Below are 26,851 nucleotides of genomic sequence, written 5' to 3' on the forward strand. Positions count from 1 at the left end.
CTTCCCTGCTATCTCCTCATTCTGCTTCGCTCTTTCCTATAGCATTTATCACCACTGGGCATGTACTATGGGTATTTGTTGATTATCTGCTTTCACTGCTGGGCTGTAATCTCCATGAAAGAAGACACTTGCATTTGCTCACCCCTCTATCTCCAGCACCTAGAAAGTACCTGGCACAGAACACATGTTTACAGTATCTGGTAGGAAAGCAGCAAATCAATCACTCTCTGGGTGACAGAATAACTGCTGCTTTGTATTTTCATCTTTGTGCTTAGCTGTAATTTCTAAATTTTTAGCAGTCAAATTTTATCCTTTTTTGTAATACAGAAGTAAAGTTCTATTTACAAAGCATTTCCTTTAGAGAATACTACCTATTATTACATAAACTCAAAGATGGAGATTATGGCTGCTTTTGGTCCCTGGTAGCCTGGAGGCATGAAAACCACGCTAAATGAATCCCCTGGTGCCCTCAGATGACAGGTCAGCACGGCCAGCCACGGGCAGGCACTCATCACAGGCTTTGCTGGCCAACTCGGCTGCTGCTAATGGCCCTCTGCCTTCAGTGAACAGCGGTCCCCCCACCTGGCCCAGCCATGTGTGCCGGAGCCTCTGCCGAGTCCTCCCAGCGTTCCTGGAAGTACAGGGAAGGCAGTTAGGCAGTTTCTCCTCGTCACCATGTTACTCCGTCTCACGGGGGCCAGAAATGGAAGGAGAGAACGGAGCTCATAACAGTCCCCTAGAGGATACCCATCGGCCGCCCCGGAGCTCAGCTCAGAAGCGCCACTGAAGAGAAACCACCGGAGCTGCAGCCAAGTGGTCCACTGTGTTTCCATCTCAGATACCATCAGATCCAGCTTTTACTCATCTTCTCTTTACCCCAAGCCAACTGCACCTTGAAATAAAGTCTTAAATATTTACTCTGTCCTTCAGCTCATCTCGCTGTAATGTGTACTGCTCCTATTAACCTAATACCTAATGAGAGCAATTATTGAGAAAGTTCTATTAGCATAAAGTTTAGACAGGTTAATGATTGCCTTCCCTTGAGAGCTGACCTCTACAGCACAGGAATTCCCCGCCCTGCTTTGGAGGGAGATGGCATAGCGAGGGGTCAGGCACAGTTTCCAGAATGCTCGAGTTTGCTGTCACAAAGGCCATATGACATTCACCGCGTGACAGTGGACATTCCTTCTGTGCCAAATCCTGTAGGTTATTCCAAGCCCTATCCCCAGATGGCTATAGAGTTTGAAGGTCATTTCCCAGGCAAAGCCAACAGGTCCTCCCAGACTAGAGTGAAAGAAGCTCTCGGTTGAAGGTCAAGGAAGGTACTGTGAGCATTGCTGATCCTGGCTTCCTTCTCCTCCGCTACACGGCGAGCCCTACCTTCCCAGCAGGAGCCCGAGCTTCCGACCTGGCTGCATCCCCACCGCCTGACACAAGGCCTGGCACCATCCAGGCGGTGCTGGGTGTTTAAAGGGCACATCAGTGCTGGCGGTATTATCTTCGGGCCCCTCCCTTCTAACAGGGTACTAACCACAAAGGGCGGGGTCTGCAGGTATGTGGCGACAAGACATGGTGTCAGGCTCTCAGCACACCTTTATCTCATACATCCTCACAGCTCGTGGGGAGAACGCTGGTGTCACTATCTCTCTTGCACAATGAAGCTGAGGCTCAGCGATAGCGAGAAAACGCCAACAGCGGGTAAGTAAGGGGGGCTGGGAGTTCTGCTGAAGATTACCTGATACCAGTGGTCTAAGAGTGAGTGCCAAGAGCTTCCAGGAGTCCCTTTCCCCAGGTCCAGTCTCCTCTAGGAAACACAGCACCAGAACCGGGTAGTTTACACACTCACAAGCACTGACCACCTGCTACACGCCTGGCCACGGGTCGAAGCCTGAGCTGCATCCTTAAGAAGTGCATGTCCCAGTGGCCAAAACTTACTGAGCTCTTATTTTTTGTTTTCCACAAAAAATTAATTCACAGTCCGCACCACAGCACCAGAGCCCAGGCACTTTAATCCCAGTGTACTGATGAGAAAACTGACTGGGTTTCTCCAAGGACACGCGGCTAGAAGGGGGCGGAGCTGGGCTTTGAGCCCGGCAGTCAGGGCTCAGAGTCTGAGCCAGAACCTATGGCTGCTGGTAGATCACACCCGCCGGACAGGGCAAGCATTAGCTCAAGCCCTTCACTTGATGTTCACTGTGGTTCTTCCGTTTCAAGAGCCCATCTCCAGCTGCCTCCAAGTAGAGAGAAAGTCCCCACTGTAGAGGTTGACTTGAAAAGTTCCCCAACATGAAACATCAAGACAGCTTCAAAGCAGTTCAAGACTTGTGGTTGTCAAGGGGGAGGAAGGGAGAGGGAGGGAAGGATTGGGAGTTTGGCATTAGCAGATGCAAACTATTATATAGAGGATGGATGAACAACAAGGTCCTACTGCAGAGCACAGGGAACTATATTCAGTATCCTGTGATAAACCATAATGGAAAAGAATATGAAAAAGAATGTACATATACGTCTAACTGAATCACTTCGCTGTACAGCAGAAATTAACACAATACTGCAAATCAACTATAACTGCAATAAAATAAATTAAAAAAAAAAAAAAAAAGCAGTTCAGAGCGTAGCTGGTCACCTCTGACAAGGCACATCAAAATGCAGCTTAAACCCTCTGTCGACCCCCAACGGGAGCCCTGCAGCTGGCCCTGCTGATGCTACAGGCCTTCAGTCTGACACAAATGGACTTGGGGGCTGTGTGATCACGCACATGAGATGTGCCTGATGTCCAAAAGCAAAGGAGGGACAGACAAAGGAGACCACCAGGAGGTGATGTCTGCAGGCCGAACTGGGGGGCAGCTCAAACTCTCTTCCTCATGTTATCGAATTGGACACCCCTTTCCTTCATTTCTAAACTCAGCCAAGAACTTCAGACCACCTTTACCTCATATGCTCCATCTCTTCTTTTTCTGAGATCCAGTGAGGATGGGAAAACCAAACTAGCAACTGATTTTCATTGAGGCCGCCTAATTTTAGAAGCTAGGGACATGCAAAGCCAAAAGCACAACTTAAAGGAAAATCCCTCAAAACCCCAAAAGCCTCTGAACCTAAGAATCCTTTTCAACAACGTGGAGACACAGACAGTCCCCTGCTTCCATCCAAACAGCTTTCATTCTAAAATATTTCTGAATTTTTAAAATCTCAGGCTCTAGAATGCTTCTATTGAAATAACGTGTCAGTGCAAACAGGGAGAGGATGAAACGGCAAAGACAAGGGAACGTCTATCAGGAAAGCATATGCAAGCTGATAGCACAACTGTATACACTTACCTCATTAAGCCCAATTAGAGCAAGTGGGATCTGTCGCCTTCTGATTAAAACAAACACGTCTAATTTCAGCGTGTCCTATCTCCGATCCACAGAAGCACCCCGCGTGGAGGCATTTTCACAAGTAACAGTAAAGCCCACACAGGTTCCCAAGGCCAATACCACCATGCACATTCCTAAAGGCTGCTGTTCTTCCCGATGTTTCCCCTCAAACAGCTGGGGAAGAACAGCACCCCCTAGAGGGACACTCACTCTTACTTTTTCAAATGAAAACAGCCACGTATTCCTTGAAGGACCAGTAATGAGTCCAAAGGCACTGAGATTGGTGGGCCCCTGCCTCTTTTCCGCAAGAACCCTTCATTCAGAGCAATCCCTAATAGAGCGTAGCTGGTGAGAATTTTTTTTTAATCCTACTTTCGTTTTTATAATTAACCATGAAGAAATAACAAAGTAAATTATCTTTTTATGGAATCTTAGTTTTCAGAAAGCGTAGGAAAGCAAAAAAAAAAAGCATTTCCCTTTTGATCAACGTAGCAGTCAACTTTCTAGGTGCTTTCAGGCATTCCTAAAATATTTAGGAGACTGCCAAAGCCGGCGAGCAGCAGACACTGCAATTCAGAACTGAGCATGTGGCTGTGGTGCTAGAAGCTTCAGGGCAGTGGCTGAGCTGGTGTGTGGCCAGGAGAGGGAAGCACGCGTTCAGCTGGACAAACACTTACGGAGAACCTGCTACTTGCCAGGCTCCCAGCTAGGTATTGGGATGAAAAGAAAAATGCAGGGTACTTGGTCCATGCCTTTGAAGAGCTTGGAGCCTGGCTGTGAAAGGTCCAAAGATGCACACAGCAGTCATGGGAACATAAAGCAAGGGCACCAGAAACCTCTGGGGCTCGAAGGACATCAAGGAAGGCTTCTTATTGGAGAGAGTACTTCAGGTGAGTCTTGGAACAGATGATAAATAAGGGTAAGCCAGAAAAATGGAGGGCATTCCAGGCTGAGGACAAAAACATGGCAATGTATCAGGGCACACATGAACAGCATGCTGTGGGCTGGGCTAGTTCCTGGCAGGGCTGGGCCACACTCAACCACAGCAGCATTTAAAATGGGGGCAGAAAGGTTAGCATTCCAGAAGCTTTGCCCTCTGTGAACTCTCCTGGAAAGAAAAGTTGGGAGTCAGGCTTAGGACGACTCTGGAAATCCAAACCATAACGTGATGAGGGTCTCTGATCCCTTTATCTCTTTTATCTGCTTGCTTGGAATCTCTTTAGGGACCCTCCCCCATCATGAAATCTCGGGGTGACCAACGTGATGCAGGCCTAGCCAATCAGGAGGTCGCTGGGCAATGTCACTGGGTTATGGAGAGGCACACACTGCAAGCCAAACCAAGCCAAGCCAACAGAACGCTCCCAAAGAGTGTTGCCAGAAACCCAGAGCCTCCTGCGGCCACTTCTGCCACCACCCTGGGAAGATGGCCTAAGAATGAAGCCAATGCCGACGGCAGTACCGCTGAGGTTGTTGGAGACGGTTCCTGTGTCTGTATCTAGCAATACGAGCTCAGCCTCATCTTCTGAACTCTCCAATTACATGGGCCCCAAATTCCATTTCTGTTTGAGTATTTTTGCCTCTTGCAACCAAGAGATTACTGACAAATACGTGGAATTCCCATTAAGCCTCTAAGTATTGATAATAAAGGTCTCCATGTACTGACAAAAAGGTCAATTTGGGAACTTCAAGTTAAGGCACTCAAAAGAAGTAATACACATGTATGAAAATATTTTCTAATCCATAAAGCACTATACAAATATTAGTTATTAGTTTCACCATGATGATATCAATACCTAGTCAATATTATATTGCATATAAATATTAATAACTAATAATTAGTCAATCCAATTTTCATTCTTATATCAATATTCTAAATGTGTAGCCTTTAAACTGTAATTAACAAATGCTCATTTAGTGCTGACTTTGCACCAGGCACGTTTCTACGTAGTACACTGATCTCACTTAATCCTCATAAACAACCCCCATGAAATGGGCACTACTATTATCTCCCCCATTTCACAGAAGAGGCAACGCAGGCATTGAAAGGTTAAGAAACACACCCAAGGTCATGGGTTTCCCTGGTGGCGCAGTGGTTGAGAATCTGCCTGCCAATGCAGGGGACACGGGTTCGAGCCCTGGTCTGGGAAGATCCCACAGGCCGCGGAGCAACTAGGCCCATGAGCCACAATTACTGAGCCTGCGCGTCTGGAGCCTGTGCTCCGCAACAAGAGAGGCCACGATAATGAGAGGCCCGCGCACCGCGATGAAGAGTGGCCCCCACTTGCCGCAACTAGAAAAAGCCCTCGCACAGAAACGAAGACCCAACACAGCCAAAAATGAATAAAGAAAGAAAGAAGCTTTCATTTAAAAGAAAAAGAAACACACCCAAAGTCACACAGGTATGAAGTGGTGGAGCCGGGGTTTGAACCTGGGCAGCATGGCTCTACAAACAGTGCCTTTCACTGTCCCTCATCTCCTGAGAATCAATGTTCCAACTTCCTTTAAACTGGTATCCCTAAACAAATGACTTGCGGCAAGGCAATTTACACTCCCTAAATCCACATTAACACATGGCTTCTGTCCTCCCCAACTCCTGCCTTTGCTGGCTTGTTTCCTCCATAAATGCACCACCCCAGTCATCCTTCAAGCTCCATCCTTGGGAATCATATGACGGCTCCTCCCTGGCCCCCTCCCATGGTCCACCAGCATCCCCGTCACGTGAGCTCCACCCATGTGGGTCTCAAACCTCCCCTTCTCCCTGGCCTCACGCACATGTCTTGCAATCCTTCTACACGAGTCAACTACACTCTCATCTGGCCCCTTCGCAAGCATCCTGCGTCCACATGGCCATTATTCTGTGAAAATACAGACCTCATCTAATCATCCTCCTGCTTCAAACCCTCATCAGCTGTCACTGCCTACAGGACAAAATAGAAACTCCTTAGTATTACATTGAAAACTCTTCACAGATCCCCCAATCCACCTTTTTCCAGTCTCATCTCCTTTTATGTTGCTCCAGATAAGGTCTGGAGGGCATTTCACGCTGTGAAGTAGATCTTTGGGGACCTCTCATTTTCCTTAACTTATTTAATTTACTTGCTCATATCTTGATAATTATATACTCTGCTTAAAAATTAATAAAATGGAATTTCTTCTAAAACATTCTGGTAATTTAAATCCACTCTCTCCAACTACTTTGCCATCATTATTCTGAATTAGTGGCTCTTTCATGAAAAGAAATAATTACCTTCTATACAAGCCAGAGTAAAATGCAGATTGCCAAAATTTTACTGGTTTGTGTCCAGGAAAGAGGTTTCTTAAGGTCAGAACTGCAGAAGAGTGTTCTGGGAGTTTATAAAATCTCTTAAAGCTTTCAAAGACCAGTTGCAAAGCCAGAAGTGGTGAGGATTGGGAGGTCTGCAAACAGCCTTGCTCAGAAAGTGGAAGGAAACTGGCTGCTCAGGAAGCCTCAGTGTCTCAAACATCATTCTGCACTGATCGTAAGTGGGAAAACCAGTTTCCAACAATACCTTATAGATCAGGGTTTCTGAACCACTGCACAATTGACATCTGGGGCTAGATAATTCTCTGCTGTGGGGCTGGCCTGTGCGCTGAAAGCTGTTTAGCAGCAACCCTGGCCTCTATCTAGTACATGTCCCTAGCACCTCCTCAGTTGTGACAACCAAAAAATGTCTCCAGATATTGCCAAGCGTTGCCTGGGTGGCAAAATTGCAGGCAGTTGAGATTCAGTGCTATAAATACCCAGGCACACAGGTCAGCACCACTCCTCTGAACCGTATTTTCTTCCTCTTCCTCCTTCTTTGTGATAAAAATAAAAGTGCCCTTGACCACACAAAGTGAAAACCACACCAACAATGGCATACATTTTCTGTGAAGATAGCAAAGGCACTGTTTCTCACAAGCAGCCAAATACTTATTGCTGCCTTTGCAAAGAATGAAACAGAAAGGGACACATACATAGAAGGAACTCATTTGTTTCTTGCTTAGATTAAAAAAAAGAAAAAAAAAGCCCCCTGCAGTCTCACCTCACTCCTGTCTCTCAGGCAGCATCTGGGGTGCCACTGACAGGCCAATACCTGATCCTGGGAAAGTCACCTGCTAAGCTTCTGCTTGGGTGGGGCTGGGACACTTCAGGTGCTACACCAACACATCTGATAACTTGAGGACACAACCAAGGGAACAGCACAGGTGCAACTTCATTGCAAGGTCCATTAGCAGCACCAAAGGGGGGAAACTGCACTTCCAAATACAGGCCCTGGAACTCCGCAGGGACATTTTTCATTATCAATTTTCCAATGCTAAGAATAACAATTATGGTTCTTTTACTGAGAACAACACCCAAGTTCAAATACACTACACTTCAACCCCAAATACTAGAATGTGTTGCACGCTGAAACTGACGTGTGGAAAATGCAGGGCTGCCTAATGTTCAATTTGAACTCAATAACAGAAAGCATCCTCTTGGGTTGTGCCTGCATTTTCGATTTTGTGACCGTGTTTCCCAATTCACCTTGCAATTGTGAGCAATCAAAACAGAAGGGGATGCTATCATGATGTTCAGCCTTGTAGTGAACCATCAGCGTTGGCCAGTTATTCAGCTGCTGCTGAACGACAACAACAAGTTCTTGAGAGTATAAATGAATAAATTTGCAAACACGCGTGTGCCCACGTTCCTCCCTCCCCTCCCCCACACCACAGAGAGCTGCACAATATCCCCATTCCCCCCAAATATTACAATCTAGAGTTGGAACCATCACATTCTAGGAAGGCTCCACAGCACCAAGTCATCCATGGGAAGCTAAGTCATGACCGACAAAAACGGACTCGTATTTCTTAGGCAGTGTCTGCTGCTCAAGTCCGAGAAAGGAACAGGAATGCCAAGTCCCACTACCAAGCAAATCCTCATACATATAAATGGAAAAGAGGAGCAACAAGGAGAAACCCTTGTAGAAGTGAAACCAAATGCCACCCACCCCCAGCATAATCCAACCCATGTGGACAGTATTTATTAAACACCTTCAACAGCCATGCTCTGAACAACACACTGTGGACAAAACGAGGATAAAAGCAGACACTGACAGTCCTCAGAAGGCCAGCACTGTCACATCACACACCTGTAGCTTTTTACCTTTCCCCCATGTCAGTACACGGCCAAGAAGTACAGACCCCATCCTACTCACTCCACTTCATAATTTAAGATCACAACTCTAGAGAAAAGCAGAATCGGTCTTTCAAAAAAATCAAAGTATCATTCTGAAAATAAATAATTTTGACAAAGGCACACTCAAGTCCCTTCAAGGATTAAACCTGGAGAAATCATAATTGGTTGAAAGGTGGTTTTTGTTTTTTTCAATCTATTTTTTCATTTCTTTGATTCACTGTCCTCTTCAGTAAGATAAACAGAGCTCAGAAATGCAGTTCATTGGGTCACAAATCAAGCCTTGGATATTTTGAAAAACTGAAATCGTTTCAAGTATCTTTTCCAACCACAACACTATGAGACTAGATATCAATTACAGGAAAAACACTGTAAGAACTGCAAACACATGGAGGCTAAACAATATGTTACTAAATAAACAAGAGATCACTGAAGAAATCAAAGAGGAAATCAAAAACTACCTAGAAACAAATGACAATGAAAACACGACAACCCAAAACCTATGGGATGCAGCAAAAGCAGTTCAAAGAGAGAAGTTTATAGCAACACAATCCTACCTCAAGAAACAAGAAACACCTCAAATAAACAACCTAACCTTATACCTAAAGCAATTAGAGAAAGAAGAACAAAAAAACCCCAAAGTTAGCAGAAGGAAAGAAATCATAAAGCTCAGATCAGAAATAAATGAAAAATAAATGAAGGAAACAACAGCAAAGATCAATAAAACTAAAAGCTGGTTCTCTGAGAAGATAAACAAAATTGATAAACCATTAGCCAGACTCATCAAGAAAAAAAAGGGAGAAGACTCAAATCCACACAATTAGAATGAAAAAGGAGAAGTAACAACTGACACTGCAGAAATACAAAGGATCATGAGAGATTACTACAAGCAACTATATGCCAATAGAATGGACAACCTGGAAGAAATGGACAAATTCTTAGAAACGCACAACCTTCTGAGACTGAACTAGGAAGAAATAGATAATATAAACAGACCAATCACAAGCACTGAAATTGAAACTGTGATTAAAAATCTTCCAACAAACAAAAGCCCGTGGCCAGATGGCTTCACAGGCAAATTCTATCAAACATTTAGAGAAGAGCTAACACCTATCCTTCCCAACTCTTCCAAACTACAGCAGAGGGAGGAACACTCCCAAACTCGTTCTACGAGGCCACCATCACCCTGATACCAAAACCAAAGATGTCACACAAAAAGAAAGTGACAGGCCAATATCACTGATGAACATAGATGCAAAAATCCTCAACAAAACACTAGCAAACAGAATCCAACAGCACATTAAAAGGATCATACACCATGATCAAGTGGGGTTTATCCCAGAGATGCAAGGATTCTTCAATATACGCAAATCAATCAACGTGATACACCATATTAACAAACTGAAGGAGAATAACCATATGATCATCTCAATAGATGAAAAAAAGCTTTCGACAAAACTCAATACCCATTTATTATAAAAACTCTCCAGAAAGTAGGCATAGAGGGAACCTACCTTAACATAACAAAGGCCATATATGACAAACCCACAGCCAACATCGTTCTCAATGGTGAAAAACTGAAACCATTTCCTCTAAGATCAAGAACAAGACAAGGTTGCCCACTCTCACTGCTGTTATTCAACATAGTTTTGGAAGTTTTAGCCACAGCAATCAGAGAAGAAAAAGAAATAAAATGAATCCAAATTGGAAAAGAAGAAGTAAAACTGTCAACTGTTTGCAGATGACATGATATTATACATAGAGAATCCTAAAGATGCTACCAGAAAACTACTAGAGCTCATTAATGAATTTGGTAAAGTAGCAGGATACAAAATTAATGCACAGAAATCTCTTGCATTCCTATACACTAATGATGAAAAATCTTAAAGAGAAATTAAGGAAACACTCCCATTTACCACTGCAACAAAAAGAATAAAATACCTAGGAATAAACCTATCTAAGGAGACAAAAGAACTGTATGCAGAAAACTATAAGACACTGATGAAAGAAATTAAAGATGATACAAACAGATGGAGAGATATACCATGTTCTTGGATTGGAAGAATCAACATTGTGAAAATGACTATACTACTCAAAGCAATCTACAGATTCAATGCAATCCCTATCAAACTACCAAAGGCATTTTTCACAGAAGTAGAACAAAAAATTTCACAATCTGTATGGAAACACAAAACACCCCATAGCCAAAGCAATCTTGAGAAATAAAAACGGAGCTGGAGGAATCAGGCTCCCAGACTTCAGACTATACTACAAAGCTACAGTAATCAAGACAATATGGTACTGGCACAAAAACAGAAACATACATCAATGGAAAAGGATAGAAAGCCCAGAGATAAACCCACACACATATGGTCACCTTATCTTTGATAAAGGAGGTAAGAATATACAATGGAGAAAAGACAGCCTCTTCAGTAAGTGGTGCTGGGAAAACTGGTCAGCTACATGTACAAGAATGAAATTAGAACACTTCCTAACACCATACACAAAAATAAATTCAAAATGGATTAAAGACCTAAATGTAAGGCCAGACGCTATAAAACTCTTAGAGGAAAACATAGGAAGAACACTCTTTGACATAAATCACAGCAAGATCCTCTTTCCACCTCCTAGAGAAATGGAAATAAAAACAAAAATAAACAAATGGGACCTAAGGAAACTTAAAAGCTTTTGCACAGCAAAGGAAACCATAAACAAGACGAAAAGACAACCCTCAGAATGGGAGAAAATATTTGCAAACGAAGCAACTGACAAAGGATTAATCTTCAAAATATACAAGCAGCTCATGCAGCTCAATATCAAAAAAACAAACAATCTAATCCAAAAATGGGCTGAAGACCTAAATAGACATTCCTCCAAAGAAGATGTACAGATTGCCAACAAACACATGAAAGGATGCTCAACATCACTAATCATTAGAGAAATACAAATCAAAACTACAATGAGGTATCACCTCACACCAGTCAGAATGGTCATCATCAAAAAATCTACAAACAATAAATGCTGGAGAGGGTGTGGAGAAAAGGGAACACTCTTGCACTGTCGGTGGGAATGTAAATTGATACAGCCACTATGGAGAACAGTATGGAGGTTCCTTAAGAAACTAAAAATAGAACCAGTATATGACCCAGCAATCCCACTACTGAGCATATACCCTTAGAAAACCATAATTCAAAAAAAGACATGTACCACAATGTTCATTGAAGCACTATTTACAATAGCCAGGACATGGAAGCAACCTAAGTGTCCATCGACAGATGAATGGATAAAGAAGATGTGGCACGTATATACAACGGAATATTACTCAGCCATAAAAAGAAACGAAATTGAGTTATTTGTAGTGAGGTGGATGGACCTAGAGTCTGTCATACAGAGTGAAGTAAGTCAGAAAGAGAAAAACAAATACCATATACTAACACATATATAGTATCTAATAAATAAATAAATAAATAAATAAATAAATAAATAAATAAATAAATGGTTCTGAAGAACCTAGGGGCAGGACAGGAATAAAGATGCAGATGTAGAGAATGGACCTGAGGACACGGGGAGGTGGAAGGGTAAGCTGGGACGAAGTGAGAGAGTAGCATGGACATATATACCCTACCAAATGTAAAATAGCTAGCTAGTGGGAAGCAGCTGCATAGCACAGGTAGATCAGCTCGGTGTTTTGTGACCACCTAGAGAGGTAGGATAGGGAGGGTGGGAGGGAGTCGCAAGAGGGAGGGGATATGGGGATGTATGTATACATATAGCTGATTCACTTTGTTATACAGCAGAAACTAACACAACGTTGCAAAGCAATTATACTCCAAGAAAGATGTTTAAAAAAAAAATGCAGTTCAATCTGATTCTTGATTTTCATAAAGTTCATTTCCACCTAAATTTATCTAGGGGAACATTCATTTTCACATAATCAAAAAGCCCAAGAGTAAAAATAAATTTGGTAAGACAAGCCATTTTGAATAAAAGCCACATAGAACACAGCTAAACAGAGAAAGAAAAAGGGGACACAGACACACACACACACACACACACACATCCCTAAAAAGAAAATAAATTTAGAGAATTCTTCTTCAACTGCTATGGTACCCAACTTAGATGCAGTTTATAGCCAACCAGAAGATTTATCCATGAGCAATAAGACACCAGAGTAAGCAGTAAAGTCACACCAGGGAGAACATTTCTGAGCAATTACCACATGTCTTAATGCAGAAGGGAAGAAAGAAAAGCTTCACGCAACTAGGATTGGAACCCTACAAAAACGATCTCTCTCACAGCTCAAGAGCCACTCCTGCTATGACAGGAGGGGTGTGAGCACTGCCAGAACAGCCATGGATCAGGAAGAGGACAGAAAAGCCATGAGGGCTCGACCATGAGCTAGGACTAGGAACTTACGTGCTTGTCCTTCTTTTTGGCACCCTAATCTATAGACCTGGCAAAAAAAAAAAAAAAAAATATGTGGGTTATCTGACAAGATATAAAGGACCCTCCAACCTCTGGGGGAAATAAAGGAGGATGCCCGCATTCTTCATTCCACATCTATAGCCACTGTGGCTAACGCAGCAGCGTCTGGGAAGGGAATGCATATGCACACACACGCACAGAGGGACAAGTTGTTTTGTTTTCTAACACACAGGTCAGCCAAAGAAACAGACCCTCAGTCATAAAGAACTTCCTTATTAGACAGGATATTAAATAGTCCAGGAAACTGTCAGCTCTTTAGGAACATCTAAGAAAATGGTTCCACGTTTTTTTCTAGGCTCACCCATTTGGGATGATTTATAAGTGGAAGTAAGAAAGAAGGAGCAAACACAATGTCTTCTCTACTAGGCATGAGGAGGTCTTCAGCTGAGCTCAGCAACAAAGCCCCACCCCATCCCAAATAGTTAAAAGTCACAAAACCTGTGTGAAACCGCTTCTCTGAGATGCTGAGAAGAGTCAATAAAATCACGTGCCTCCAAGGCTCAGGAACTGCACTGGTATTTACTGAATGGTTGCTAGTTGGAAGGAAGGAGAGGAAACTAACAACTTTTTATCTGTGTCACAGTCCATTTCTAGCCTGTGTCTCTTACTCAATCGCCTCAATCCTACCCACATTCAAAGTTTACCTTCTGACTATGTCAGAAGCCTTCCACAGTCACCCCCACTTAGAATAACATAAATTATGGTCGCTCTAAGCATGTGTATTATTTTACTAATTGGCCAAGTAAAAATCTCGGAGGTATGGAGTGTGTCACACACGAGAGATGCAAACGAGTAAGAATGAGGTTAATTATCAAAGGCATAACTTTAAATTTGCTTCCTTTTTCCAAAAAGGAAACAAAACAAAATACTCTGGTTCTATAAGCATCAGTAAAAACACAGTACCAGTGGCACCTCTAAAGGAGCCCTAGTCAGAGCCAATGACTTACAGAATGTGCTCAGAGATAATGTGTTAGCCAAGTAAACTAGCTCCATACACAGGGCTGGGATCCCACTTGAAATAAGTAGTCACGACCTGCTTTCCATTTCATTCCACAATTTTGTACCCTGAGACTTGGAGCTCAGGCACCAACTCTCCCTGTGAGCCCGGCACACAAACCGGACAGTCAGAGGCAGCGAGATCCCTTATCGGGAAGAGAACGACAGCAGACATGTCGACACAGGCCCTACAGGACAGAGGCGGTGGGAGTCAGCAGTGTTAGAGGCAGAGCAATCCTCACCAGGCCCCCGATATAGGGTCCTGCGGAGCTGCCATGAAATCAGACAGGACCTTCTCCACAGCATCTCCTACTGGGAACAGGGGTGGAGGGGTGGAGGCTGCAGAGGCATGGGTTCCATTTATTAATCAGTAGCTCAACACAGTGGGAGGTTTTCTTGTCTAATTACAGAAGCTGTTGGAAACTGCAAGGGAAGACAGGATTTATGGCCTAGATGACACTGCCTCTGTGTTGTAATTAAAAGTTATTTTTAATATCTGTTTGGTGGGATACTTTGGATTATTAAAAATATATTTTGCAATTTAAAACTTGCTAAAGGGCAAAGAACACAGCAGAAACATAATACAACAAGCTTGCCTAATGTGAAACAATTAAACGTTTTGACACTGGGAGGTGGGAAAGGAAAAGAACCTCTCTCCTACTTAAGGCTGTGAATTTCCTATAAGAAAGAGGGAAAGAAAAGCCAAAAAGGGTACTCAAGTCGGTTTTTAAAATTTCAAAAGTAACCCAGCTACTTATTTTATCCATTAACTAGAGTTTGCATACCACCCACCAGGAGTATAGACAACTCATTCACAGCCATCCACCCAAAACACCTAATCCTAATCCTTATTCTTGAGCTCTTGCTTTGTCCTGGGTCCCTAGGAAACGACAGTGGTCACCCTAACAAGGTCAAGGCCTGGCTCAACCACAAAGGCCCAGAGGCCGGTGCCAGGGCAGTGCAATGGGGGTCCAATGTGAGCTGTGGACAATACGTGCTGTGTATGATTTGCGGTTTGTTTTAAAATCCATTTCTCTTCTTTCATCCAAGGGTCCAGTTTCAAGAAGGGGACAGACAAATCGCATCCCGGTGTCCACAAGTGGCTACAGAATCAGGCCAAGATCAGGCATGGACCATTTATTCCCCAAGGGCCATTTCTAGAATTTCTATTTCCCCAGATACACAAAGGAGGCACTTTCTGCCATGTTGGTTCTTCTTTAACAGCAGGGAGGAGAGAATCTATTATGTGAAATAGACTTTTGAAATTGTCTGATAAATATGGGGAGGGGAAGGAACCCTCATTGGCATGAGCTTCCCAGATCACCTCTGTATTTCATTTATCCCTGCTGTGAATCTTCTCATTAAAGTAATTCCAGGAGCTCATTATGGGAAATATGCCATGGAGACCACCAGATATTACACATCATGAAGAGACTATAAAAGCATTTGAACGTGTTATTCAAAAATAAATTTAAAATTAGCTTTACAGGGGCCATACCGAGTTTACGGGATTTATCTTATGCCAATAAGAACGCTGTGCTCCTGTATTCTCTTCCCAGTTCGAAGCAGGCTTTGACTTCATGTCAGGGCATAGAATTGCGGTCCTTACCTGCCACATTAATTTTCTCAAGTGCTACCAAGCTGGGAACAGCTGTGGTGGAGTTGGTCAAGTTTGTCCCTGTGCCATTGATTACGAGGTTGTCCACCTTTGACTCTAACTTGCCAATGCGCTGCAAAATGTTATCCAACAACACAGCAAGAGTCTTCTTCAAATCTGTAAAAGAAAACGTACATAGTTTAAAAATCCTTTGGTCCCCGCACATTTACCTGGCGCGCACACGCTTACCCTCCCTTTGCTTCTCTCTCTGACATGAAGAACAAAAGGTGGCAAATCAAAAAGTACCACTTGAAGACCTGTCCTAACAAACCACCTCTTAGAGATTACAGAGGCCACGTTCAAGTGGCCCAAAGAGTACAAAACAAATCAGTTCGCTCTGTAAGACAACTTTCGCAGTAAGTAACATTAAAATTATTCCTGGCTACTAGGCTGAGAGAGAAAACTCCCTGTTACTCTGCATCCTACCAAACCACTCTGTTAAATTCTTCCTCGTTCTAGCATAGTGGTTACTGACACATAGAATGACAAGCCCAAAGTGTAGCAAGGCCCTGAAGTAACTTCCGGATCAAGTTCATTGTTAGTTTTTTTTTTTTTTTAAATAAATTTATTTTATTTATTTATTTATTTATTTGGCTGTGTTGGGTCTTCGTTTCTGTGCGAGGGCTTTCTCTAGTTGCGGCGAGCGGGGGCCACTCTTCATCGCGGTGCGCGGACCTCTCACTATCGCGGCCTCTCCTGTCGCAGAGCACAGGCTCCAGACGCGCAGGCTCAGTAGTCGTGGCTCACGGGCCCAGTTGCTCCGCGGCATGTGGGATCTTCCCAGACCAGGGCTCGAACCCGTGTCCCCTGCATTGGCAGGCAGATTCTCAACCACTGCGCCACCAAGGAAGCCCCTCATTGTTAGTTTTTTTAGTGCTGTGGACTCTCGCATGTCCAAATTTTTTGCAAAGTCTTTACTGCTGTTGGTTACATATGGTAATACTTAATAAAAGCTACGGTTCCAGATTCCAGACATGCTGGATAACCCAGAGTTAACTATAATGCAATTTAGGAAGACACTTAAAATAAAGACCAGATTCATTCCTTCATTCAAGACATATTTATTAAACAACTACTATGTGCCAGGCATTGTTCTAGACGCTGGGACTATTCTTTTCTGGTGCTTACATTTAAGAGTTGATTCTCTTTCTTACGTATCTGGCTGTGGGTTATAGAGAAGTGTTCTTCTCTCTGGATAAATTACAGACACATTATCTTCATGCCTATGTAAGTATTTACTAAGTTTGTATACAAGGTATTCTACACACACAGAGAGAAATTAAGTTAGCCCCCTCTCCTCTGGAAACTCATAATCAAAGAAAGATAGTCTGACTTGTACATGTGAGGAAAGCAGGAGGACCACAGGATAGCCATCTATGTGAACAGAATTCAGACTCACTTATGAATTGGGAGTGGGCCAGGGGAGTAGGACATAGTGTAGGCAGCAGGATGCAGAAAAGTCCTGAACTGAGACAAATGGGAAGTTGTCACCTTCCATTCTGCTGGGAACAGAGCACGCTCGCGCCGAACAGGTGCTCTGATCCAGCCAGGAAAGAAACACACACTGGATCAATCCACCAACCCCAGAGCACAGCCCATGACCCTCTCCACCAACAGGCATGCAGGCCTTCTATTTTGCCAGGTCAAGAGAGACACTCATCTGAACAGAAACAAAGGTGTGTGTGTGTAATTGACATGGAATTTTGCATTCTTGGTGGTTTACAGACAGCTTCACTGAAGCTGACTAAAAACTACGAACAGAAACAGAACCCACATCTTCATCCTGAAAGTCTGGTTCTATGTGCTTATTAGCATAATCTCAGTCGTTCCACCACACCCAACACCAAACATCAGACTTCTTCACCACGTTGAGATCTGTAGCAGATTGTTCATTCACTCACTGTAACAAACATCCGACCAGGTCTATTTTTTGCTCTTCAGTGTGTAACTTACCCACAGGTAGTAAGACAAGCTGGCCATGACATTAGAGCAATTGGCTAAAAATATGATTATAACAAAGAAGGTTAGAAGGGAACTAAGTTCCTGAATGCCTACCACGTGCCATGCACATATATAAGGAATTCCATTTATCTTCACATTCTCCATGAAGCAGGTATGACTTCATTTTACAGAAGAGAAAACTGAGATTCACGGACAGAAAGTAATATGCTCATGGTTAAAGAGATACAAAATCGCAATGCAGACTCGACTCAGGTCTGCCTAATTCCCTGACATCTCAGTGTGGCCAGCCAGAAGTCAAGAGCCGGGCTGAAAAAAGAAACCAAGCATGACATTCAGCGACTTTCATCCACAGCATAACGATCAAGGGCTTATTAGACTCTTAATCACTTCCTAGGTTTGAGCCCTCACTCTCCATTTTTGCATCCTTATTTGCAGGAGTTGAAAGCATAAGCCTACCTCTTTGGGGTTGCAATGAGGACTTAATGAGTTAATATTTATAAAATGTTTTGAACACTGCCTGGCACACAATAAACACTACATAACTGTCTGTTACATAGATAAATAAAAAATAAAACCTTTGGAAAATGTTCTCATCCTTCCTAGAGAAATCTCTTCCTGAGTGATGCAAAGCTTTACCGTTTTATCCAAAGGGTCATGAGATCATTCCCCTCCGGGGGCTGCAGTCCCACAGTCAGCATGACTCACAGCCTGTCCGCGACACATCATTAGCTGGCGCAGATAGCAGGAGTCAGCCACCAGCTCTGCTCTTACGCTGAATCTAAAGCACTGACCCCTTCTCCAGAGCTCTGAAGATTGCCAGAGGACAGTCACACAGATGGGGGCAATGGTGCCACTCGGGGGCTGTATTCACTGTAAAGAAACCACTCCTCAGATAAATGATACCAATCTCCCCCATCTCCAGCCTCTTTGCCCAGAGCCTGAATTATCTGCCAAGGAGTCCACGTGCAAAAACGGCATTTAACTCTTCCCAGCAACTGTCATTAGCCAGATGCAGAGGCCCTGACCCTCCAGTTTGGGTTAACTCAGGGTTTCTCAACTTTGACACAGTTGACACTTGGGACCACATCATTCTTTGCCGGGGGGGGGGGGGGGGGGCAGGGGATGCGAGAGGCTGTCTTATGCATTTAAGGTGTTTGGCAGCATCCCTGGACTCCAGCCACTAAATGACAGTAGCAATCCCCCCATGTGACCATCAGAAATGTCTCCAGACATAGCCCATGTCTCCAGACTGCACTCCATTTGAGATTCACTGAATTAAGCACACTCCCCCAACCCTTGTCTTCCCCGCTGCCCTTCTGTGGAGATGTCCGGAGAGAATCTGGACAGAAGGGTTACGGGAGAGGGAATGAAGTGTGAGAACACAGTCATTAAACTGGCATTCTGTGTGACTTCCATGGTGGCACCGCTACAAATATGATGGCAAGTACAATGAGGGGAGGTGGGAGCGGACAGCAGCCTAGCCCATGCTGCAGGTCTCTTAAGGGCTGGTAACCTTTTGCCTTTTTGTTAACAGGTAACAGGACTACCGGACAGGGTCCCCCAACCCACAACTTTTGGTGATAGTCACGGATGGCACACACCCTAGGTAGAATACAAAGTTGTCACATCAGCATTAAGAAGACATTCTTCCTTGATTCTCAAAATACAGTCCATCAATAAATGTGACCCCCTCTTGTTGACCCCCCCACATAGATGGACCTTTTGTGACTGTGACATGGTACGAATAAAAGAATTCATGATGGTGATAAGATGTTGATGGTCACCATCACCACTACTGCCCCAATACTACTACTGCTGCTACTGTCACTAAGGTCGCTACTGCTGCTGCTACTACTATTGCTACTATTATTACTGCATTGTTGCCATGGCTCCTCCTCCACCAGCACCACCAGTATCACTATTTATTGAGCCCTACGTGTCAGCTACTGTCCTAAGCACTTCACATGGATTAACTCACTTGAGCCTGCCAAGACAATATGAGAAACGTGTTGTCGTTCCCATCTCCATTTTACAAATGAGTAAACCACAGTACAGAGGGGTTAACTAGTTTGTCCCATGTGTCTGCAGATCCAGTGTCCAAACCCAGATAATCGGGTTCCAGACCCAACAGCTCTTACCCACTATGCTACAATGCCTCTTGAGGACCACTATGGACCTGCCGGCCAGCAAGCATCTCTGACTTGCTACTTCTGAACACACTTAGCAGGGATTAACTCCTGAACTTCTGCCATGTGTTTCTGTTAAACCATATCCCAAGCGCCCTCAAGACTCGCGATACCCCTGTGCCATGAGCAGCTCCAACACTACAACATAATGAAGAACTTATCTTTCTATATTGTCTCCCTTAAAATGAAAATGCAATATAAGACTATCAAAAACCTTGGCCTCTCTAGACACTTTACCTGGGTAGGTATGTTTTCTCTTCCAATGTGGGGGGGAAAAAAAAAAGTTCATTTTCAACTCAAGCAGCTATTTGAGTCACAATTTCAAGGCAGTCCAACACAAGATAAAAGATACTGTGTCAATAAAACACACAAGGGCAAAGATGATCCCAAGCCCATCTTTGTATCCTTACCAACTGGCACAGTGCCTGACACATTAATCAGTAAGTGTGTGTTACCTAAATGAATAAGTGAATGAATAAATGAACCAACAACTAACGAACTACATTTAGTCTTCCCACAAAGAAGGCTTAATAAACTATACGTTTCTAAGTGATGAAATTGTTTCTCACCTTTGTATTTCACAGCTAAACCTGCAAAAATTGTCAAGAGTTTTATTGCAATTTTAAACTAATACCAGAGTATCTTTGTATGTTTTCGTCTTAATGTTAACCCATATATTTGATAAGACTGAACACCCAAGAATAATTTCTATACAGTTTAATAAAGAAATGAAGGTGAAAACATTCCTCCAAATTCTAGTATAATATTTGCATATTTATCATTGTGTTTTACAGTTATTACAGCCATAAACTGTATCCTCAGCAGGATTACAATTCCCAATTACTAACGGGCTTTTAAAATTTTGTTTGTGCTTCAAAGCCTCAGTAATAAAAATTTAATCCCAACATTACTACTGCAATTCTGCATTCCGAAAACTTACTGTACGTGATAAAGATGAGATCAAAGTAGGTGAAAACATTTAAAATGTCCCTCTGGGGAAAGGAAGCTTTCGTTTCTATCATGCCAGGAGTTCTCTGATAAAGGGTGAGATCAACACAATCTCAGAACAGGTGCTCTGGCAGCTTCTGTAAATTTTCATTTCCTGAAAGCCATGACATTAACGATAAGAGGGGCTGGAAATTGCTGCCACATCCTTGAGCAGGACAGTCAAGGAGATATCACTGCCAGCTACACCTTCCCCCGTAGCTGGAGTCCAAGGAGATGAAATATCAGTAGAAAGGGGGTCCTGCTGGTGGAAAAAGATCTGTCAGTTTATAAGTCTGTCAGCTAAAACTGTGAGACTGGGTGGTAGGTAAACCCTGATTGCCCAGATCAGCAAGTCAACTGAGAAAGGCCAGTGCTTGAGGCCAGTGCCTCAAGGCTGGTCCCACCCCATTCCCCCTGGGACACGCTTCCCAAAGCACTGGTTCTCCAGCCTGCTGTCCCATCAGGCTTGGCTGTGGAGTCAGAGGTACCAGGTCCCATCCTCAAGCTGCTCAATCGGAACTTGCAGAACCTGCATGTCCAGGATTCTGGGCACACACAATCGGGAACTACATTTAAGATGCAGCCGCCACGATTCACTGGCACAGAACCAACTGGGCAATAAGCAAGGACTTACGGCGGAACTGCCAGAGATCATTTACATCTGTGCTTGTTCCGAATGCACACCCTTCTCTACCATGGCCGTGTTTCCTGGCCCCCCAGCCCAGAGCAGAGCTCGATCAGCAGGACCACAGAGCAGATTCACTTGCTGCTCCAGAGAAGCCAGCAAAAGACAGGGCGCTAATGAGAAAGGAAGGCGCTAATGAGAAAGGAAGGCGCTAATGAAAAAAGAATTAACCCCAACCTCTCATTCCCACTGACTGCCAGGAATGTCAAGTTGCATCAGTTACATGTTTGAAAATTAATTTTAAAGTGACCTTTCCCCAGAAAGATAATACGGTTAGAGTAATGACCAAAATACAGTCCATTCATTATGGACAAGGACACTCGAGACAGTGTTAGTTATAAAAGAGGACAGTGCTATTTATTATAGATAAGCAGTGGACACTACCCAAATACCCAACAAAACGGTTACACTAGATGGTGTCCATCTATTCCTAAAATGGAATAAATCGCTAGATTGGAGGCCAGATAGGGCAGAGAGCAGGTGTGCTCTGTCATCTCTGTTTACTGCCACAAGCTATTGACCTCAGGAGCTCAATAAATGTTTATTGAATGGTTGGATGAAAAAAGGAGAAGCGTATGGCCATTAAAAAAATTAAATGGATGGGGAAATAAAACAAAGATGAGTTCAAAAAGCTCTACGTAAAATATTCCAGTTTTTAAAAATAAGCATACGCACATATATATCTGCATTTAAATAAAGGATGGAGAGAAATCAAATTTATCTGGTTTGGGGGTAAAGAGTATTTTATCTCTTATTCTTTATTTGTAAGAATGCAAAGCTGGGCTTGGGATCATCTCTGCCCTTGTGCGTTTTATGGACAGTATCTTTTATCGTGTGTTGAACAGCTTTGAAACAGTGACTCAAACAGCTGCTGGAATTGAAAATGAATTGTTTTTTCCTTTCACATGGGGAGAGAAAAGAAGCCAGCCCAGGAAAAGTGCCTGGAGGGTCCCAGGTTTTCGACAGCCTCATATTCCAGAAGCTCTGAATTTTCTATAAACGTTCACATCACTCTGACAATCACAAAGGCACGAAATGCTACCTGAAAATGCAATCAGTACTGTGTATTCTACCCTCGGAACTCAAGGATACTGGCCACAGGTACCCTGATGTCCCCTCCCCCCTCCCAAGAAGCATCTCAGTCACCGACCCTCACTGCCTCATCTCAGCTGGGTTCTTCAAGCCCCCCGGTGGACGACTCACCGGCTCCTAAACTCACAAATATGCCCTTCCCCCTGCAGCTGTCACAGGCCGTCCAGGTCACCAAGGGAACAGTCATCACCCAGTGAAAGAGCAGCTCAGAGGCTCGGTATCACTGACTGCCGTGCTCTCTGGGGTTAGCGGTACGGAATTAAGCTTTGACTTGAACTTGTACCTCGAAGTGAATGCTATTCCTGTGCTGGGGGAAGGGTCACTAGTATTTCAAGGAACTTCTAAGGCAGCAGAATCCGAGACAGAATCCTATCTAGGCCTGCGGAGGAGAGTAGCTGCTTTACGGAATTTGTAAACATCCAGAATGGAGCTCTTGGGCTGTTCTCTCCATTTTCCGAACACTTCGCCAGCTGCATGGAATAGGACTCAAGCCAACGTAGCCCTCTGTGCAGGAAAGGACTCAGGATCTGAAAGGTCAAGTCCACTGTCACCCGTCGTCCCCACTGACTCCAGGGCATCTTCCCTGTCGGGGAAGGGCAGCCGTAGCACAGCGCTCCCTGCTCACCACCCACACCAGAAACCGGGCCCCAGTGGTGCCCACTTCAGAGACGAAGGGAGCTCGGCCACGCCCCACTTACCCCACACCACAAAGGAAAAGCTTCATCTTCTGAACAGGAAGACGATGACAACCACATGTCCCGTTTCTAGGATGCCGAAGTCACTCCGTGGAGCTAACACACCTTTGGGAAGGGACCCAGGGAAGAGCCACAGCACCTCCCCCTCGAGTTCAGAGCAGCAGGTCTCAGCCCTGGCTGGGGTGGAGGCCAGCATCGGTGCTGTCACAGCAGCCCAGGGGATGCTGGTGGACAAGCCTCGGGCATCTTGTTTTATTAGCAGGGGGTGGCAAGCCTGCTTTCCTCCAGTTCACAGCTTATTTCTTCTCCTGTCTGGTCGGGCCCCGTCCCCTGTAAACCCTAAAAACCGCTACATAAACAGGTTCCTGAAGCCCCGTGTTCAAATGAATAAACAATGTCAGCTCTACATGGACAATTCTGGTTGGGTGGTTAACTACTGCGGGTCCGGGTAGGCCAGGGTTAGCGATAACTCATAATAACGAACGCATGTTACCAATCTAAGTGCTTTGATAAGCTCGGTCACATGCAATCCTATGAGGTCAACAAGCCTATGAGGTCAGTGATATTATATCCTCTCTTGGACAAAAGAGGAGGCAGTCTTTTAAAACATCAGTGACTTGCCCAAGGTCACACATCTAGTAAGGAGACCTTCCACAAGCCACAACTAAACACGCGCCAGCTGCTTTCCAGAAGAAACAACGGTTCCCAAGTCAGGATCGTGCATAATAGCTACTTGGAGCCGCCTGGACACCAAGTCCATAGGGAATCTCTTCTTGTTTCCTGTCTCACTAAAAACATTACTGTGTTACTGTGATTTTCTTTTTGTTTTTTTTGGCCGCACCCCTCGGCTTGCAGGATCTTAGTTCCCCGACCAGGGATCGAACCTGAGCCCCTTGCAGTGGAAGCGCAGAGCCCTAACCACTGGACCGCCAGCAAGTTCCCACTGGGATTTTCAAATTAGCCTCAGCTGTAACTGTACTAGACAGAGTCAGGGTGGAAGGGACACTGCTGCTATTCACTCATGGTTCCTACTACGTGCCAGGCACGTGCTAAGGCCCTGGGGGCACAGCAGGGAACAAAAGAGGCAGGACTTCCTGCTCTCTGGGGGCTTACATTCTAATGGGGGAGAGAGACGATAAGACAGTGACTGAGTCATGACAGGTAGTTTAAGCGTCATGAAGAATGAGAATGAAGTAGGGGTGCGGCCCTACTTCTGATAGGGACCCGAAGGAGAGGAGGGAGGGATCTCTCTGGAGGAAGGGCATGCAGGCGGAGGGAACAGCAAATGCAGAGCTCAGAGGCAGGAAGATGCCCAGCCATCCTCCAAAAGCTGGTCCCAGAAGACAGCTGCACTGCCAGGCAGCACGAGGAGGGGGGCCAGCTCTTCAGGGTGGCCGTGAGCTCTGCCCAAGCAGTTCTGGCAGAAGGAGCGCCAGGACGCGGCTGGGAAGGGGAGGAGCTACAGGGAAGATGAGGGACCTACGTCAGGGCAGGACTCTGAGGCAAATCCCTTTACACCTGTATCCCCTCCTCCCGCCAGGACCGGAAGCAGTGGTATGGCGTGCAAGGAAAGGGCTTGAGGACAAAAGGGGGTACAAGCGAGAGCCTCCAGTTCCTCCCGGAGACCCAGATTCTGATTGCACTCCTGTCTCACACACACCCGAGGTCCTCCTCAGACATCCAAACTGGGCTGGGCGTGCCCGTGAACTTGGCCTGGCTCTGATGGGGATGCTGGGTGGGCTGGTCTTCTACCGCAGGATCACTGGAAAAGCCCCAAGCCCCAAAGAGGCCCGTTTTTAGGTCCAAGCTTTGGAAAGCAGAGAGCCCTTTCCGGAATCACACCAGCCACGTCACTGTAGGGTAACCAAGTAACCTCCTGAGACACACCACAGAAAGCGCCCAGCTCTTTTTTCCCCTGTTGCGCTCCAAGAACAGTGTATTTCCCTCAAGGGCAGAGAACTTCTGCTTAGGCGATGGTGGTTTTCCACATCACCCAGCCCTCCAAAAAACAGTCCCTTGATCAGATTTGGAGGAACAGAGGCAAAAAGAAAAACTTTAAACAATAAACCTTCACAGGCTTATCCAACGTTAAGTGTTTTCTTCTTTTTCATAGGAGAGGTGGAATGAAACACACGGACAAGCTCTTGTCCGACTCTCAGATCGTTACCTAGGTCTGCCACGCAGGATGGGGGCTACATTTTTGGAGCAGCCTCAGGCAGCCACGCCAGCATGACAGTGAGGGGCCCCCCACTGGCTTTTGAACCAACTTTTGAACAAACCCTAAACGGTGTTTATGTCTTGGAAATGGACATCGCCAGGCCGACAAGGGCCACAGAAGCCCAAAGCCGTTACCGCTCCACTGCCCCCTCGCCAGCAACCAAAAACTACCCCCTGGTTCTCCACCCCACGTCCTTAAGGAAACAGAAAGAACTTCCTTCCTCTTGACCTCCCTGTGGAGGTGACAGTGGACAACAGGTCAGGGTCACGGCCGGCGCCAGGCAGGGGCAAGCCAGGCCAGGCCCCCTTGCAAGAGCATTCGTCTTCCTCATCCCCTCCCCCCCCACCCCCCGCTTCCACCACACGGAGACCACAGCCTTCAGGGCCTCTTCCTGATCCTCCCACATCAGCACCGCCCGCGCTGCCCTGTGCTCACCTTGTTCCAGCTGCAGCAGCCTCTGCTCTGCTCTTGGAGTGCGCGTGAGGCCTTAGGACCTGGCACACACCCCGCTTCACCTCAACCTCCCGCCTCCCACCCCACCCGGCAGCTCCTCGGCATCACTTGGGCTAAAACACACCTCCCTGGGCTTCCCTGCTGGCGCAGTGGTTAAGAATCCACCTGCCAGTGCAGGGGACACGGGTTTGAGCCCTGGTCCGGGAAGATCCCACAGGCCGCGGAGCAGCTAAGCCCGTGCGCCACAACTACTGAGCCTGCACTCCAGGGTCCGCGAGCCACAACTACTGAGCCCATGTGCCACAACTACTGAAGCCCACACGCCTAGAGCCCGTGCTCCGCAACAAGAGAAGCCACCGCAATGAGAAGCCCGCGCACCGCAACGAAGAATAGCCCCCGCTCGCCGCAACTAGAGAAAAGCCCGCGTGCAGCAACGAAGACCCGACGCAGCCAAAAATAAATAAAATAAATAAAAAATAAAAGACACCTCCTGGGAGAGGCCTTCTTTGACCTTCTCCTCCAAAGTAGCTCCTCAAGTACTTTTTAAAAAACCCCATCTCCCTGGGTCATTTTTCTTCCTGGAATTTACTGCTATCTGTCATTCTCTTGTTTATCATTTCTCCCCCCAAATGAGTGCAGCCTCCGTGAGAGCAGGGACCCTGTCAGTCTTTCCCCAGCTGCGCACACAAAACATCGACAGCACTGACAGACACCAGCCCATGGCACAGACATCACCCGAAGTGCCAGGCTGGAAGGATAAGAGCCAATCCCGGGGACAGTCTAGGCCCAAGGAGCTCAGGGAACCAGGAGACAGGAGGTAAGGCAGAGCAGGTGTACACACCTGGAGGCCAAGGGGGAAGCAGGCAGCAGGGAAACAGAATATGGGTGGGGGGCTGGCAG

The 26,851-nt window shown here is 45.3% G+C and overlaps 1 protein-coding gene across 7 annotated transcripts in view; it reads right to left on the bottom strand.

Moving 5' to 3' along the window:
• MGAT5 (alpha-1,6-mannosylglycoprotein 6-beta-N-acetylglucosaminyltransferase) overlaps positions 1 to 26,851 on the bottom strand; it is a 363,475-nt gene that overhangs the window by 198,797 nt on the left and 137,827 nt on the right. For all 7 annotated transcript variants that reach the window (XM_059927612.1, XM_059927613.1, XM_059927614.1 and 4 more), the window contains one exon: positions 15,626 to 15,790. In XM_059927612.1, coding sequence (XP_059783595.1) covers positions 15,626 to 15,790 — 165 coding nt within the window. The remainder of the gene's footprint in view (positions 1 to 15,625; positions 15,791 to 26,851) is intronic.

This window comes from Balaenoptera ricei, chromosome 7 (genome assembly GCF_028023285.1).
Source record: "Balaenoptera ricei isolate mBalRic1 chromosome 7, mBalRic1.hap2, whole genome shotgun sequence".
NCBI lineage: Eukaryota > Metazoa > Chordata > Mammalia > Artiodactyla > Balaenopteridae > Balaenoptera > Balaenoptera ricei.